Raw genomic sequence first — 17,162 nt, 5'->3', positions numbered from 1 at the left:
GTATCTGGGTATAGTGGAAACAGTGTTAAGGAAGCAGTGATTGTATCATTAGTTACCCACTAATACCTGTCTTTGGATTAAAATAAATTTACATTTTATTTTATGTAAATTCTATATATGATTATCAGATGTCTGTTAAATATTTATTTTGGCAGGCTTGTGCCATCCTAAAAATGGTAATGGAAATGTTTGGAAAGCAGGTACTGTGCTTATACTTTCGCTACTTGTCTAATATTCTTCAGCCAATTTAAATTTTTTCATCCACTGAAATGTCAAAGTTCTTAGAGCGATGAGTCATCCATCTGTTACATTGATTTTTTTTTTTAAACTCAAAACCATTTTTGACTCAAAATGGAGAGAAAAAAATTCAGAAACTAATTAAACATAAGTATAATTAATAATCTAATTAATTACACAGTTGTTAATAATATTCTAGTAATACCAAAAGTTACAATGAACCAGATAGATCATTTCTGCATTTTGAGAAAGATTTGCAGCTCGTGTGTATAGGGAAATAGACATAGGTAGTACCCATAACCTTTGTGTTGCTAAATTGAAGATCAAGTTAAAGAGGATGAAGAAGGTTAAAAAGAAGAAAGCCCTTCAGCGGCACAGTTGAAAGATCCAAACACAAAAAGTGCTTTTCAGCTTGAACTGAAGAACAGATTAAGTGTTTTAATGGAATCAGCTAAAGAAAACCAAGACAGTGATACTCTGTGGGAAAACATTAGAGTGTGTCGTCTAGAAAGCACAAAGACAGTCCTAATAATAACAAAATCTAAAGGGGAAGAATGCTGGGGAAGAATGCTGCTTAGGCAACAATGGAAAAGAGAAGTAGTAAAAAGAAAAAAACATATGAATGCTAAGATGTGTGAAGAGACAAGCAAGTGGCAAGAAGAATACAGAGCTCTACAGAAAGAGGTAAAAAGGAGGAGTGCTAGAAGGGAGGAAAAGGCATACATGGACAGAAAATGTCAAGAGGCTGAAGATGCTAGCCAAAGAGGTGACCTTATAACCTTGTATAATACAGTTAAACAGCCAACAGGAAACTTTAGCAGCACTGGAGGCCTTGTGCAAATGGAAATACTCTTAGTGCAGAAGAAGAGCAAAGGAAAAGATGGACGGAACATTTTTAGGCTGTTTTAAATAGACCAAGAACAAGCAAAACTCCTGAAATACATGATGAAGACTTTGCATTAGAGCTTGACATCAGTAAACTCAAAAATGAGAAATCAGCTGGAGAGGATAACATAGCTGGAGAAATGGCTCAAGCAAGCGACGAAACAGCCCTCCAGACTTTCCTTGTGTTTTTAGATAGAATATGGAATGAAGAAAAGACCCTAACCCAAAGGAAGAGAGGCCATAGTAAAATTGCTAAAGAAGGGTGACCTTACCTATTCCAATAATTGGAGAGGAATCACATTGCTTTTAGTGCGTCATCCTAGAACATCTAAAGAAACAGATCTCCAATTTAGAGAGGAACAAGCAGGTTTGAGACCACTGAGATCATATGAAAACCATATTGTTGTTCCCACATATATTATAGAACAAAGTGTGAAGTGGAATGCACTCTTGTGATAAACTGTACAGATTTTTCAGAAGGCTTTTGACAGTATACACAGAGTCTTTGGAAAATTATGACATATCATGGAATACCAACAAAAATAATTAGAATTATCATGGATCTCTACAATAATGCAGAATGTGCAGTCAGAGGTGGTGACAACATCAGCCAATGGTTTGTAGTGACAACTGCAGTAAGGCAAGGGTGTATTATGTCCCCACTATTTTGCATTGGTCATTGACTGTAATGGCAGAAGGCAGCCGAGGAATTTTATGGACAAGTGTATTGGATGATCTTATTTTTGCTGATGACATTTGTCCTGCTTAGTACTACACATCACTTAATGTAAGAAAAAAAATCTAGCTTTTGGCAAACATAACAAAACAATTTTATTAACAAGGGGAAGCCAAGTATATGGCTATCAATGTCCCAAAAGCAACCATCAGAGTAGATGGAGAAGCACAAGAAGTCAGTCATTTTACCTATGTAGGGAGTGAGATGTGCAACAATGGTGTCACCATGCTATGTGTCAAGCGATGAATAGCAAAAGCAGCAAACAACTTTCTTAAACTTGGAATTATGGAAAGAGAGCACGATTGGCATGGATACAAAAATACGATTCTTTAACACCAGCTTCACGTCTGTCCTCCTTTATGGAGCCGCATTATGTAAATCTACAACAGAAATTCATGATAAGATCAACTCATTCCAAAGTAAATGCCTGTGGAATATCTTCAGAGTCCATTAAAAAGAGTTTTTTGAACATTAGAAATTCTGAGTAGAGCAAACTAACCTAAAGCATCAAACCTGGTAAGAAGACAACAATGGTTACATTGAGGATACCCTTTAAAGATGCCATCAACTTCCATGTCAGGTGAGAACATGGACACCACCCGGGAAGAGAAAACAGGGCAACATAGAGAAACATTGTGCAGAACAGAGAAAGAAGCCAAATCCACCAACATGACACTCAGAAGCCTGAACAGACCAGCACAAAGCTGATATAAATGGCAGAAACTGGTGAACGCCCTATGTACCTGAGAATGCAGGAGGATAAAGAAGAATACCTAATATGAACATAGCACTTTCTATCTCCAAAGAACTGTAAATCATTAACTAATTAATCCTGCTGTTAATATTATTTGGGTTTGCGTCTCCTGAACTCCAAGCTTCTGTACTTCTTTCAAACTCTGAGATGTGCGGGATGTCTGGCTCACATTGTTTGTGCTATAGTTAAGCCTGGAGTGAATTTTCACTGCAGAAGATGATGATTCAGAAGAAGGATTTAGAACAGACCTTTCTGCTTATAGTTGACATTATAGTTGTAAACACAGAAGAGACAAATCAGTAGGCTTGCCCATTTGTTGGATATACTGTATATTGTTAACTACTAAAGTAGATAAGGCTGGAGATGGAGTTAAGAGATTTAAAATCTCTGGAGGTCTGAGGTGAATGCATTTCTGTGACCTGCAGCTAGGACAGTCAGGCCCCAATCCTGACCCTTACTCAGTCAACAGAATGAGATCTCTCCCCCTGTACACAGCGCTCACCTGCCAACCACTAATAAGTTAAATATTTCAGGTTAATAGAGCCATGTTTTCAAAGGGCAGCTTCCCTTTTGTGGGCAAAGTTTTCACCTACAGAATTCATGCCTGTAATTGCAACAAATATCAGGGGGTAGCCATGTTAGTCTGTATCCATAAAAACAACGAGTCAGTGGCACCTTAAAGACTAGCAGATAATGTGTCATTATATAATGCCTGTATCTGTAATTTTCACTCCATGCATCTGAAGAATTGAGTTGTTTTTTTTTACCCACGAAAGCTTATGCCCAAATAAATCTGTTAGTTTTTAAGGTGCCACCGGACTCCTTGTTGTTTTTGTGTAATTGCAACACTGGCACAAATCTTCGGGAGCAGAGCATGAGTGGAAGTCAGGCAGCTAGCATTGCAGGAACCCTGACTTACACTTGTAAGAAGGGAGGCTTCTTAAAGGTTTACCCCAAAGTTTCCTTCTGTATACGTCCTTGCTACACAAGCCACGCAGGGGGCTATTTAATTATCTGACACCTCAGTATTATTTTTCCAGTAGCCCTTCGTGGTGAGTGGGCTGCCAAAACTTCTCTGCTTTCTGCTTCCTTGGTCTTCTTTTCTCATTCCTGTCTAAACACTTTCACGCATGCTGCTCCTTGCACTTAAAATAGTCTCCCAGACAGTGTGCTGCAAGCCCCCTCCTTCTACTCCTGTGAGTCACTTCTTATCACTCAGTGAGGGAGTTGATTCACATATGACCTAATCCAAACCCCACTGAAGAAAGACTCCCATTGACTTCAGTGTGCTTTCAATCAGAATTATAGCCTGGAGATTGCCTGGGCCTATTGTAAAGCGAGGCTCAAAATAACCCCAGCTGTAGGGGCCAGCTATGAAGTTCAGACCTAGATTTGCAATACTTGAACATTTGGAATTGTTCTTATCCAGGACCAAGTTTCAGCCTTATCTCTCCCCTAACCCCACCTGTTTGGTAAAGAGACAACCTCCGCCGGCCACACTGATATTTTAATGGCACTGTCTCTGTGTGTAACTTTGGACTGTGAGCCCTTCAGGATGGGGATTTTTGTTTTGGCCCTTATATGTTACCTGTCATAAAGTGACAGTGTAGCCTGCTGGCGAGTGTGCATTATAGGTCTCCATCTGTGCCCAGTCCACAAAGCACCTGAGGCTATTACGGCATCAATTAGGAATCCTTCACTATTTAGCTCAAGCTATAGCAGCTCATGCTTTTAGCTTTGGAGGTTCCCAGTTGAATCCCCGATGCGTCAGCCAAGATGCCGACCATCATACTATGACTACGAACCTTTACTAATTAGACTGTTACCAATCGTTTAATTTGTCTCTGAGCACAGCACTTGGCAGCTCCATCTTTTGGAGAAGAAAGATGAAAATCAACAAAAAGATTAAAAAACATTGTAAGCATTTCTCTCCCCATGCTATTAAAATGCCTTTTTATTTCTGTAGCCATGAATGGCAGTTACAGAACTTGCAGCAAGACATCAGGTGGAAGTGGACACTCTGAGTCCTCCGGTATAATCTGTGCCTATCTAATTCTAGACAAAACAATTCTCCCACTTGAGAAACTGGTAGTAACTTGGAGTATGCAGAAGGAACAAGTCAGGCCTCTGGCATCTGCTTAAACATGTAACCTGTTGTGGGGGAGGATTGGTGCCAATGAATCAGTTGCTCCCCTTCTCTAACAACTGTGGATGATTGCTCCCCAACGGGTGCCAGCAGCTACTGGCACCAAGTCAAACACCTGTCTGCAACATGTGCACAGCTGTATGGTGGAGCTTTTGAGGGAGGCATGAGCAGGTAACAGATTTTTCAGGTCGAGCCCATGTGCCCCGACACCGCATTGAACAATTCTAAATCTCCTCAGCAGGTATGTGTCTGTAAATGTCAAAACTCACACTTGCCTACCTTGTTCTGGAAGGTGTGTATATATATTTTTTGCCATTACAGACCTGAACTGATCCATGCCTTTTCTTTCCTCTGAGAGAGTAGAATATTTGTAACCTTCATCTATATTTCAAATTGCAGGTAGTGATTAATTATTCAATTGTGAAAGGACTGAAGTACAATCAAGCAACACCTACCTTTCATCAGTGGCGCGATGCACGGCAAGTCTATGGCTTGAACTTCGCAAGCAAGGAAGAGGCTACCACATTCTCCAATGCAATGTTGTTTGCGCTGAATATCATGAATTCACAGGATGGAGGTATGAGCAATCGCTTTGCTCTGCTCTTTTATTAATCGCTCTGCTAGCCTGTGGTGCAGGTATGCCCGGTATCTGTGCCATGCCAAAACAAATCAGCAGAAAGGTGTAATTTAGTTTCCTTGTAGAGGGTCTTTAATTGCACCAACAGTTGATGTGGCAGGCACTGTACATATTTATATGCTTTGCTTTTCCTTCTTTTTTTCCATTTTTCACTCAGTCTAGTCCACGCCAAGAGATTAGTGGCCAAATTTTGCTATCCTTACACTGCATAGTAGCTGACTGGGCAGGTAGCTCCATTTATTTATATGATACCACTGGTGGAGTAATGTACAACTCAATATGAGTAAGAGTGGTAGAATCTGAATCTAACAAACAAAAGCTAGAACAAAGCTGCCACATCTCATAAAACTTTACATGTAGAACTTGGAGCTTGTATTTCTTCGGGTGTCTTATTTGTCAGTTACAAACATTGGCTACATTGGCCTACCTGCCTTGCATAGAGGGTACATATATGTACAGTGTGTGGCTTCTGGTTGTAGGACACAGTAAGGGCCAAAGATTTAAACCTTGGCTTTGGCTTATGCTGTTACAAGTAGTATATTGACTGCAGTTCAGGCTTATAGTGGAAAGTAATTGCTTCATGAGTTGAAAAGGTGACTGGTGGTGTCTTGCCAAAGACACTGACTAGGGGCCATATTGCCCAGTGGAGGTCACTTTCATAACCCAAGAGGTTTTAAGTTTCTTCTGTAAGCTTAAAGCCTTTGATCTATAGTATCTGAGTTAAATTCTGCGCTCAGTTATGTGTCTGTTACCACACTGAAGCATGTGGGTTAACTGAGTGTAGAATGTAACTCTAAATGCTTTGTTATACCATTTATTTTATTTTCCTGCCAAAAAATGCTTCAGGCCTCCATTTTACCTCTAGAAGTGCTTCAGCTCCAGTTACCCTCCACTGAGGCATCTGTGTTAGGGCAGGTCTTCACTACAGTGGGGGGTCGATTTAAGATAGGTCGAATTCAGCTACGCGAATTTGCGTATCGGAGCCGACTTACCCCGCTGTGAGGACGGCGGCAAAATCGACCTCTGCGGCTCCGCGTCGACGGCGCTTACTCCCACCTCCGCTGGTGGAGTAAGAGCGTCGATTCGGGGATCGATTGTCGCCTCCCGACAAGACGCGATAATTCGATCCCCGAGAGATCGATTTCTACCCGCCGATTCAGGCGGGTAGTGTAGACCTAGCCTGAGATTACAGTTTCATGTTACCATCTCACCCAAGTGCAGTGCCTCATTGGCAATAGTGGCAGCCATCTTAAATAAATGAAGTAATAACTCAAACATTTTAATAATTTCTGACTCCCACAAAACACACTAAAATGCCATTTAAGCTCAGAGCAATGTCACACTCATCTCCTAATGACCCCTGGAGCATCTGGAAGTATGTCTTTTTACTTTATATGCCATGCGGCTGATATTTCCCCCCCACAATTTTTATCTTTCAGATAGATTGATAACTTTAAAAAAATCAACAGAGAGCAGGAAAATTTGCCCCAAATGCCACACATACTATGTCTCGGAAGGATCGAGGCAACGTTCTGCCTTTTTCAGCCCAGGGGGTGGGGAGAGGGGAGGAGGCTCTGCTTCCATAGGAGACTCCAGGAGGAATTCTGGCTGATTCAGCACTTCTTCCCCCTCACCCAAGCCCACCTTTGCAGGACCCAGCACAATTTGACTCTGAATGTCTCCAATACCAGGTCTTACGTTGCACACACGTGAGGCCCTTCAGTTCAAAGAAAGGCAAAGCCTGAAACATTATTTTAGGTCACATGATAAGATCCCCACCAATTAGAATGTTTTGGCAATTGAAGACTGTAATGATGAAGTCGTTGGATTTAGCTGACTTTCCATGATGAACCTGGTTTCCCTCCAAAACTTCTTCAACTTTTCATCTGAAGAGTCTTATGCTTGTTGTCTAGCCAAAGAGCAGTGTTTTTGCGAAGTATGATATTGTTCAAAGAAGGTGCCTTGGAGATAGGGAACTTTCAAAAATGAGAGGTTTTTGGTTTTGGCTACTTAACTTTAATATATCTTAAAATAGTTCAGACTAAAAACTCCAAGATTGTGTTCTAAGCTAGTTGTCCTCACTGAGGATTAGTGTCTCTAATAGCAGTGCATATTTTAGGAAGGAAATTGTTAAATGTATTCATTATCAAACTTTGAAACCTTGAAAACTCTGTCGGATCAAATTTTTAGCTGGCCTTCACAAATTCTACTGGTGGACACACAGAATTATGAGCACGTGTATTTATAGGCACAAATCCTGCATATACACTTTTAAAAACTCTATCACCTGCATGTTGCACAAATGTTAGATTTTTGCATATGGGAAAGCCATTAGGAGAAATAAATTTTTCAGTACAAAATCCTAACAGTTATGCGAACATAGGCTTTAATGTTGTTCAAGTGCACATGCAGGGGTTTCTGACTGTAAGAGGCAGGAGTGCAGTGTGTGCACACACAATTTTCACACACACACGTGGAGGCCAGGTACTGAAATTCAGGCCCAAAATCTTTCCTGCAAAGTAGAGGTTCTCTCTGGAAATTGTAATCTAAACCTAACACATGGGGAAAACATAAGCACAGTGCATCGGCACCTCCTGCTGCTTGTACTAGACATGGCTGTGCTATTTTTAATGTGTGCTTGCTTCATATGTCAGTTCCGTGACACTGTTGTTTTGGTGCCTGCAAGGCCCGCTGTGGTTTGTTCGAGGTTTTGGCTTCAGCTACTGCTACCCTCTTAGCTCAAACACCCGCCTCTGTAGATTACAATTAATCATGAAGACTGGTAAAGAAAAACAGAATATATCATGCCACTAGCAGATGCAGAGGCAGTTTATTTTAACTGGAGTAAAACTGTAGAAAAGACAAAGCTGAGTGTCTGCCCTCAAAGCAATGATGTGTTCTCTGAGTGGCACATTAATCTTAAATTTAGAGTTTAAGCAATTATGGCAGTCAGAGTTTTTCAGCAATAAAAGTAAACTTCTTATGCGGTGCTGACGTTTGAATAAATGAGGAGAAATGTCAAATACATAAAGAAACCTGAACTACAAGGGAAAAATATAATTAAATCCCCCAGTCTCTTTACCTGTGCATGCCATGGAGCTGCTATCTTCCGAGAAGCACCAGGACTGTGCAGTGATGGAGCTTTAAAATTCCACAGGGCTTGCCTTGTTGTGCAGAGTGAATGTCATTGTATGACAATGAGTTTCTGGTTTAAAAAAACTGACACCCCTCTCCCGTAGATCAAATGGGTTATTAATGCTCCAGGCTGTCCAGAAAGTACACAGTGTGGGTTGCATTTTCAGACTGGCATATAAGGAAATACTAAACCAAAACCCCAGAAAGCAACAGTTGGGTTAAAAATCTAGACCTAAACTTGCACCTGGCTCTTCGTTCTGTAACAGTTAGTAACAGCCCTCTGGATGGGTTATGTGCAGGAATTGCATCTGGTACTTCTTGATTTAAACATATGAGCATCTACCACTATACTTAAATGACTAAGCCCTGTACCCAACTCATAAGCCTCTTATGTGGACCAGCCTCTAGAAGGGGACAAAGATCAACCCTGTGCTAAGGGGGGTTACAGGTTGAGATAAGCCCATAGATCCTCAAACTCTGGGAAAATTGAGACAAAAATCCTAATCTAAATTTTGTGCCTGGCTCTTAGTTCTGTAATGGGTGAAATCAAATCCTTAGATACAAACTCCAAGGCTTATGTCATATTAGGTGTGAATGTAATTCACAGTATTATAATGGGAGCTGTGTGCTTAACTCTTCCTTTCAGCTCCTTCAAAATGTACAACTGAGTGTGCTCAGTGGGTTACAGCTAACTGTTCACGGCAGTAACTGTATATGGTAGGGAGCATGCTACAAGCATTCTGTCCAACACCTGTTCCTAACAAACACCATCCAGCCTTCAGAATTGTTGATTGTAGTCAATCTGAATTATGATTGTTTACTTGTCAATGCTTTTATATGCATCATTATTTTGATTTCCGTATGTCTCTTTTTTTATTCTGTTCTCCTTCAACTTTGTGCTAGAAAATAAAAAGCTGGTCCTAAGCCATCCAGCAAAGTTAGAACAACTGATACCATTGACTTGCACATAACTACTCCCATGCTTAATGTTGTTAGTGGCACCATTTATTAAGGCCATTAAGATGACAAATGGGTTCCCATTAAATGAATGCCTTTCAGGAGCGTCCACTTCATAGAGAGAAGTCAAACTTGTTTCCTGGCACAAGTTACATCGTGCAGTTACTGCCCCTGGCTGCTCCTTCTCATTCAGAGCGTAGGTGTTCAGTCGGCAGATGGGAGCACCCCTTCTTACCCAACTCCAGACATCCTATGAGGAGTATTTCATATCATCCCTGCCCTGGTTCTTTAATACATATCATGCCAAAGGCGTCTCTGAAGCTTACAAATAGACAAGTCTCTGACCCTTAGAGATTGCAGTCTATATTAGATCAAGCACGCAACAAAAACCAGCAGCAGAAGACAGTGGGTAGGGCAGGTAGGTGATGGGGGAAAGACATCAGCAAGCAAAAGGGGGCAAATTAATCTCTAGCACAACTGTATAGATTTCAATGGAGCTACAACCATAGATGAATTTAGCCTGAGAAGAGTGGTTATTTCCACAATGTGAGGCTAAGCCTCTAGGTTCAACTGTGCATAGGGGACAGCGCATGGCTGCGCTGCCTGAGGAGGGGAATCAGAGAGTCACATTTCCTTCCTTACTCCTTTCTTGCTCCTGAGAAAAGTAAGTTGCTGGTGGTGGGGGCAGGCACAGTCCTGGCTTCTCACACACACATCCCCACCCACCCCATCTGTTTGCTTGCAGGTGGATTCTCAGGAATGCAGTCTTTTCTCTCTTCCTCATCCCACAGCACCCCAAAGCCGCAGTCAGAGTAGATTCTGTGGGAGCCACATGGGGAAATTGAGGGTGTGGCTTTACTGCCGTGTGACTATGTGGTTTCACATCCTTATGACTGGGAACGCCGAGGGGCTTTCTGGTTTTAATAATTCAGTATCATTTGGAGAAAAATGGAGAATCTGGTTTATTTTGGGTGCTGCCTGATAATTTAGTATTTTTTGTATGTTATGGGATTGCGGTTTTCTTTTTGATGCAAGTGTCTGGAGCTTTCTGATAGGTGCCCCGTCCCTGTTGTTTTACAAAGCTAGAGAATCAACAAAATATTTCTATTTCTGAATTTAAATTCTACCTGAGCCATGTTGCTGGAGGGCCTCGTGGGTGGAGTGTGTGCTAGAGAGAACTGGTCAACAGAAATACAAGGTCAGGCTGTCTTGGGCCTAGGGGAATGCCGGGAGGAAGGCACAAGAATGGGAGAATGGGTCAAAGGGAGTGACTAGGGAATGACTTTCACTGTAGAAAGCAGTTTCCTTCTCTTGTGTATATATGCCTTACACACACACACACATATCCGTATATACAGTACAAAGTGTGTAGAGTTCATCTGACTACCTTCTGGCACAGATCAGCACATAGCACAGAGATGGCTGCAACTCAGGTTACTAGTAAACTTTGCATGGGGGACATGTTTTGGCAATGAGTAGGGATGTTCCTCGCTCCTATTTTTCGATTAGAAGCTCTGCTGGCAGCTCTTTCTTTTTCACCATTCCGTGTAGGTCATTTCACAGGTACCTCTCCAGCACCCTTTCCCCCGGGCTGGATCCCAGGGAGTTTTCGGAATTTAGGATCCCTTTCACTCCCTCGTCCTTTCAGCATGACTCCTCTTCCTCTGGTGTTGCACTCTGTTCCAGGAATGGCTGCATTTCACTGGTGACGTAGGAGTATAGCTGGTAAAGCACTTTGGGATCCTGAAGAAGGAAAGGCATGCTATCAATATAAGATATTAATCTATCCGGTTCCATGTATACTGGCAAAAGTGCAGCCTATGACACACAAACTCTCCCATTCATGATGCACCTAGAGGGTAGCCAGTCCCTGTAGATAGACTAAACCCAATACCCCTGAATGAGTGCAGGTGAGTCCAATCCAGCCAATTAAAGAGGGATCGGCTACACCTGAGCCTATAAAGGGCAGCTGGAGGAGGGATTGTTTGAGACAGGCTGTGCCCTGGGGAGGGAAAACCATACCAGAGTGGAGGGTCCTGTGGTGGGTCTCCTAGCTGCTGCTTCAGAGGAGGAGTAGAACTGGTCAAGATTGGGAACCTGCCAAAGGTCCCTAAGATGGATGGAGCAGAAACCTGAAAGCAAGGAGTTAGATAAGACTGTTGTTTGCTGGCTTCTGTTAAGAAAATAAACCTCCTTGCAAGAGACTGGGCTTGGCAGCGCATAGTTTGGAGCTGGGGTGATGGCTGGCCCGGTGACCATGTGCTTTTTATTTTTTGCAGTATTTCAAATAGTTATAGGTCAAATCATTTTCAGTTAGAACTATTCCACGTAGTTGGGCATATTTCTTAATACCTCTATTTCAATGACCGCAAAAGCCACTGCCTGCATTTTAAAGAACAGAAAAGTTAGAGAGTCAGCCCTATGCATAGTCCTTTACCCAGTGCCATCACTGCTGTGGTAGATAATATTGCCCCAAGACTTTCCACTACGACAAAAGACACATAGTGCGGGAAGACAAAAGACTTCATCTTCATTACAGTGCTGCGTAATGCATCAATAATGGAGTGTGCCAGCCACAGAACGTAAACCTACGAACCAAGACCCATTTGCCGCAAGCTAAGAGAAATTCATAGCTGATGACATTTCTTGCACCCTAACAAGTTTGCAAACCTCTGTGGAAAAAAGAGTTGCCTGTCCCGCATCATCCCACTGACATCATATAAGTGCGAGGCTGGTCTTTCGTATTATGAGAGGTGGATATGCCTCAGTAATCTAAGTGGGATTCTCCTCTGCATGTCTAGGAAGCCGTATGCCACCTCATGCCCTCCACTGGACCTTCTTCCTTGTTTGCCCCTTCCTCCTAGAAGAGGACTAGAAGCACAGTGGGTACCAACTGAGCTCCAACTCCTGTCATAGCTAGTAGTGACATCACCCACTGCTTTCAGCCAACAGAGGGATTATCCTTGAGAATTAGCCCTGTGTGTACGTGTTACCCATTGGTAAGTGTGCATTACAGTTCCCCCTGTGCCCAGTCTGTAGAGAATAGATGTCTGTTAAACCCACTAGCTACAAAGTTTTGACTTTTTAACTCAAGCTGTAGCAATTCATGCTTTTAGCTCTGGAGGTCTCCAGTTCGATCCCTGGCGTGCTGGCCAAGATGATGGCTGTCATACAAGCCCACTGTCCGTGCTTCCCAAAGAGCCAATTCCTCCCTCCTTGTGGCAGCACAGAGAGTCACAATGCTCCTTTGCAGCATCCATGAGTGTGCAAAACTTTCTAAGTGGATGGACTCTTCATTGCCCTCTTCACTGTGTCAGTGGATACATGGCCTTTTCACTGCATATGGACCTTCATACTGTGTCTCCCTCATCCCATGGTTTGACCTAATATTAATAAAAATTGATTTTAAATATCAGTGAACCATTTTTGGAGTAGGTGGGGGAAGAGGTGTTGTGCTTTAAACATTCTATCTGCAGCTAACCCAAATTTTGTAGGACTTGGCAAGAGCAGGAGAAACAGAGAGGGAAATGGGAAAGTGTGTGTTATCTTGGCTCAAGAGGAGTGAAAGGCAGGATGTAAAGAAATGGTATAAACAGTGAATAGGTAAACTAGAGCTGAAGAATCCTTTGCGTTCTAGTGCTCTAAATGTTATCCGTATTTTCTCATCAGGGAACATCAGAGTGTCAGCTTATTTTTTCTGCTGTTGAAAGGTGGGCGTCATTTACTTGGGTCAATAAGCTGTGGCGGAAAGTTTTCTCCTGTGTATTTGACAACTCTCTATTTTGGGGCAGCAGAGTTCTTTACTGTAACAGAAGTTCAGCACCTCCTTGCCGCTTTCCACAGGACTCCTGCATTATCGTGTTTTAGACCAGCAGAGCTACTGTAACTCATCTAGAACAAAGGATTTCCCGTCATCTTTGAAGAGCATAACAAATCTAACGGCTCTGTAGTCCCTTATCTGCTGCACTGTGTGAAAAACACTTTAGGAAGGAAATGGAGTCTGAAAAAGAAAAAGTGTTGAGAGAGCTAAGCGGGACTGAAGCATGTGGAGAGAAAAAGGAGAGTGGTACATGTGAGACTCTCCAGCTCTGGCACCCCCTACCCTGCTCACATTCCAGAGAGATGTACAAACTGGTGAAATTCCCAGAGTTCAGGGACAAAAGGCGCTTCCCCCCTGGCTTTTCCACTAGTCCCGATAAGTGACAGAAGTATTTGAAGAGCATGAGGATTTGGGAGACTATCCATCAGGCCTTAAGAAATGTAGTGTTTGTTTGTTAATAGCAACCTAATCTAGGCTGTAGTTCCTGATTCAGTGGAGGACACCTACAAACTATGTTTCCTTCGCGAATGTGCTTTCTAGGCTCACTAGTGATGACTTCATTTGGGGTTAATTTGACCTATAAATCAACGTGTTCTACATTAAGCATCGGCCATCTTGTTATGTAGGGCTAGATTATGACTTCAGGCAAGGGATAATGTGGAAGCTCCTTCAGCCCAGGAGGTATTGTGAGACAGAGACACTCCTCTGAATCATTGAGTCACAATCCCTCCCCTGCTGCTTCCTTGCTCCGCATGAGAGGGTGTGATGGGATCCCCAGGTTACAACCTGGAACTGTGGGACCACTGTGGCTCCTTAACTCTCTAGCCTGGGTTGTCTCTTACAAAGCTAGACCAGTGACAAGCAGCAAAACCTCTCCAGGCGCTGTGATCACTCAGCCATCAACAGGTGTAGCTACACACCTAGCTAAATTGCATGGATACTGTGAGCCACTCATGAATCATACAGAGAGAGGCACCAGTAAATCACCCCAGCTCCCAGTCTTGCACCCCAGAAATATACTATCTTGCGCTGCTTGGGAGTCCCTTGGACAGTGCAAACTCATTCATAAGTTCGCTACTTCTTCAAAGGAAAGTGGACATGCACCAGCCTTTGTAATCTGAAGTGAGATTCCCCAAGCATTTCAACCAAAAACACACTGTTTTAGGTAAAACAGATTTATTAACAACAGAAAGATAGTTAGATTTTAAATGATTATAAGTAGCAGGCATAGAGATCAAATTTGGTTACCTAAGAAATAAAAATAGAAACGCAGTCTAAATTCTAACTTTAACGGAGTAAGCAAGATTTGAATCAAGAAGTCTATCACCCTAACAGATGTTACAAGCAGCTCACAGTTCCTCAATACACAGGCTGGATTCATTTCCAGCCTGGTCCAATCTCCCTAGTTCAAAATCTTTGTCTTCCAGACTGTTTTCCAGGTGTTGAGATGTGTGGGAGAGAGGTCAAGTGATGATATCATTGTCCCTCTTTTATACTTTCTTCCAGCTGCTAGAAAGACCCTGGCTGTGACGTGGGGTCAGGCAGTCCTCAATGCACACGTGCTCTCTGAGAAGCTTCTGGGATAGTGGATTCTTCTTGATGGATCATTAACCCCTGTCTGGCCAGTGATAGCTGCTCCTACTGAAAGGCTGACTGTGGATATTTCCCAACCTCACAGCTTATTTCAGCAACACATATAGCAACAATTCATATCTTCATATATAATGATAGCACATACAATTCAACAGGAGATTATGGTTCAACAGATCGGACTTTTAAAATGATACCTCACAAGGCATGCATTGTACAAAACATATCGTCATCATATGACAGTGGTGAACATAGGGGATCTGGGATGCTATGTTGAAGTACAGAGTGTCACAGAGGGGTTGTCCTATTCCATCAGGAAATTACTTCCACCGTCCCACAATGTTGCTCAGCTACCCTGGTCAGTGAGTAGGGAGGGTGAAGCCAAAACTCTGCCCAATCGCTGCTTGCTTGCTCCAGAGAGGGCATAAACGGGAATAGCTCCACTTCCTCCAGTGGGCCTGAGGCCAAGGTCCAGATAGCAAGGTGAAGGGGTTCAGCAAGGCTTCCTACTCCCTTGTGCAGGCACATAGTCCCATCTTCAGTCTAGTCCTCTTTCAGACAGAGAAAATCCTTTGTTCTAGATGAGTTACAGTAGCTCTGCTGCTGCTGGTCTAAAGCACGATAATGCAGGAGTCCTGTGGAAAGCGGCAAGGAGGGGCTGAACTTCTGTTACAGTAAAGAACTCTGCTGCCCCAAAATAGAGAGTTGTCAAGTACACAGGAGAAAACTTTCCGCCACGGCTTATTGAACCAAGTAAATGACGTGCACCTTTCAACAGCAGAAAAATTAAGCTGACACTCTGATGTTCCCTGATGAGAAAATCATGTCGTTTTTGTTGTTGAGAAATAATTTGGTATATGCAGACTGGGATCTTCAAAGGAGCCAAGGGGAGTCAGGCACTGAAATACCATTGAAAACTTAGTTGGCTCTAGTTGCCCATTTCCCTTGGGCTCCCCTGAAACTTTCAGCGTCAGTATTTAGTTGCTTCTCTGATACATCTCATTTCTGCTCTTTACTACATTGTGGTTGGAATCCTCACCCAAGTCTCTTTAAAAATCTGCAGCATAGAAGAAACAAATTACTTTCCCTGACGCGAACTGTAGGCTTCTCTTTCCTGTCTCAGCGGGTTTAATCTGGTGTGTTGAGACTCAGCACTTCCATTTTGGCTTGGTGATAATAGACTGGGGGATGTTTGTCTGTTTATCGGACACCTAATTTCTTTCAGAGAAAGAGAAATTGATCCTTGAAATAGTTTTGATTTTTAAAACCTCTTTCAGTTTTATGTTCACTTGCTACCATCCTTATTTAAGTGTTTGGATAATCAATATCCTCTGGTGGCTCTAGAAGAATGTGACTCATTTCATTAAGCACAAGAATTAGTTTAACAGGACAGGCATTTTATTTTTATCTTTTTCTTTGGCTCTGGTCTGTCAAATGTGCTTTCATTCAAAATGGAACTGTGTTTTATTTAATTCTGTTCCTAAAGATACATTGTTCCCCTCCCCCTTTTATTTTTATTGGTATTTTAAAGTCTTTTAAAACTAAAAATGTGAAAAGACAATTCTGTGACGCTGCTGTCACCGGTTAAATGAGAGGAAAACAATAAAAAAAATTGTTGACAACATAGTGAATTTGCGTGCAGTGTGATTGTAACCATGTTGGCCTCTCATGAGAGAGACCACTCATATCCTGGGACCAACACAGCTACAACCACACTGCACGCAGATTCACTATGTTGCCAACAGCATTTTGAGGTAGTATCTTTTATTGGACAAGCTTTTGTTGGTGGAAGGGACAAGCTTTTGAGCTTCACAGAGCTCTTCCTCAGGTATGGAAAAGATGATGACTGTCCAAGCTCAATAAGAGGTGGGTCAAATTGTTAAGCATAAAGGGCTCACACATGCTGTAGGAGACCACTTAAAATAAAGTGTACAATTAAGGATTAGCAGGCAGTCTGGGGGGTTGTAATGAGCCATAAACCCAAGGTCTCTCTTAAGTCTATGTTTTTTATCAGGGAGTCGGACATTGGCATATGCAGGCCCACATTTTCAATGATCCTCAACAAATTCCCTGGAACAGTTAGTGAGTACACACGCAAATGTGTTGGTGCATTGTGCACACATCAAGTTTTTTCTTCTCTGGCTACCAAATCTCTGCAAGCAGATGGCTCTTTGCACATGCAAATAGCCTGCTTTTTGTTGCCAAAAGAAAGATGCCTGCAAATTTTAAAAACAAAGTTGATGAAGCCTATTGAAAATTTGTTCC

General features: G+C 42.3%; 1 protein-coding gene across 1 annotated transcript in view; it reads left to right on the top strand.

Annotated features, from left to right (window-relative positions):
- Positions 1-17,162, top strand: part of EVL (Enah/Vasp-like) — a gene marked incomplete in the record, with an annotated part of 200,298 nt that overhangs the window by 102,700 nt on the left and 80,436 nt on the right. The window contains 1 exon segment of the mRNA XM_034767990.1: positions 5,158-5,335. Coding sequence (XP_034623881.1) covers positions 5,158-5,335 — 178 coding nt within the window.

The sequence above is a fragment of the Trachemys scripta genome, chromosome 4, assembly GCF_013100865.1.
Source record: "Trachemys scripta elegans isolate TJP31775 chromosome 4, CAS_Tse_1.0, whole genome shotgun sequence".
Taxonomy (NCBI): Eukaryota; Metazoa; Chordata; order Testudines; family Emydidae; genus Trachemys; species Trachemys scripta.
Note: the sequence above shows the minus strand (reverse complement) of the source record. Positions and strands in the feature narration are given on the sequence as shown.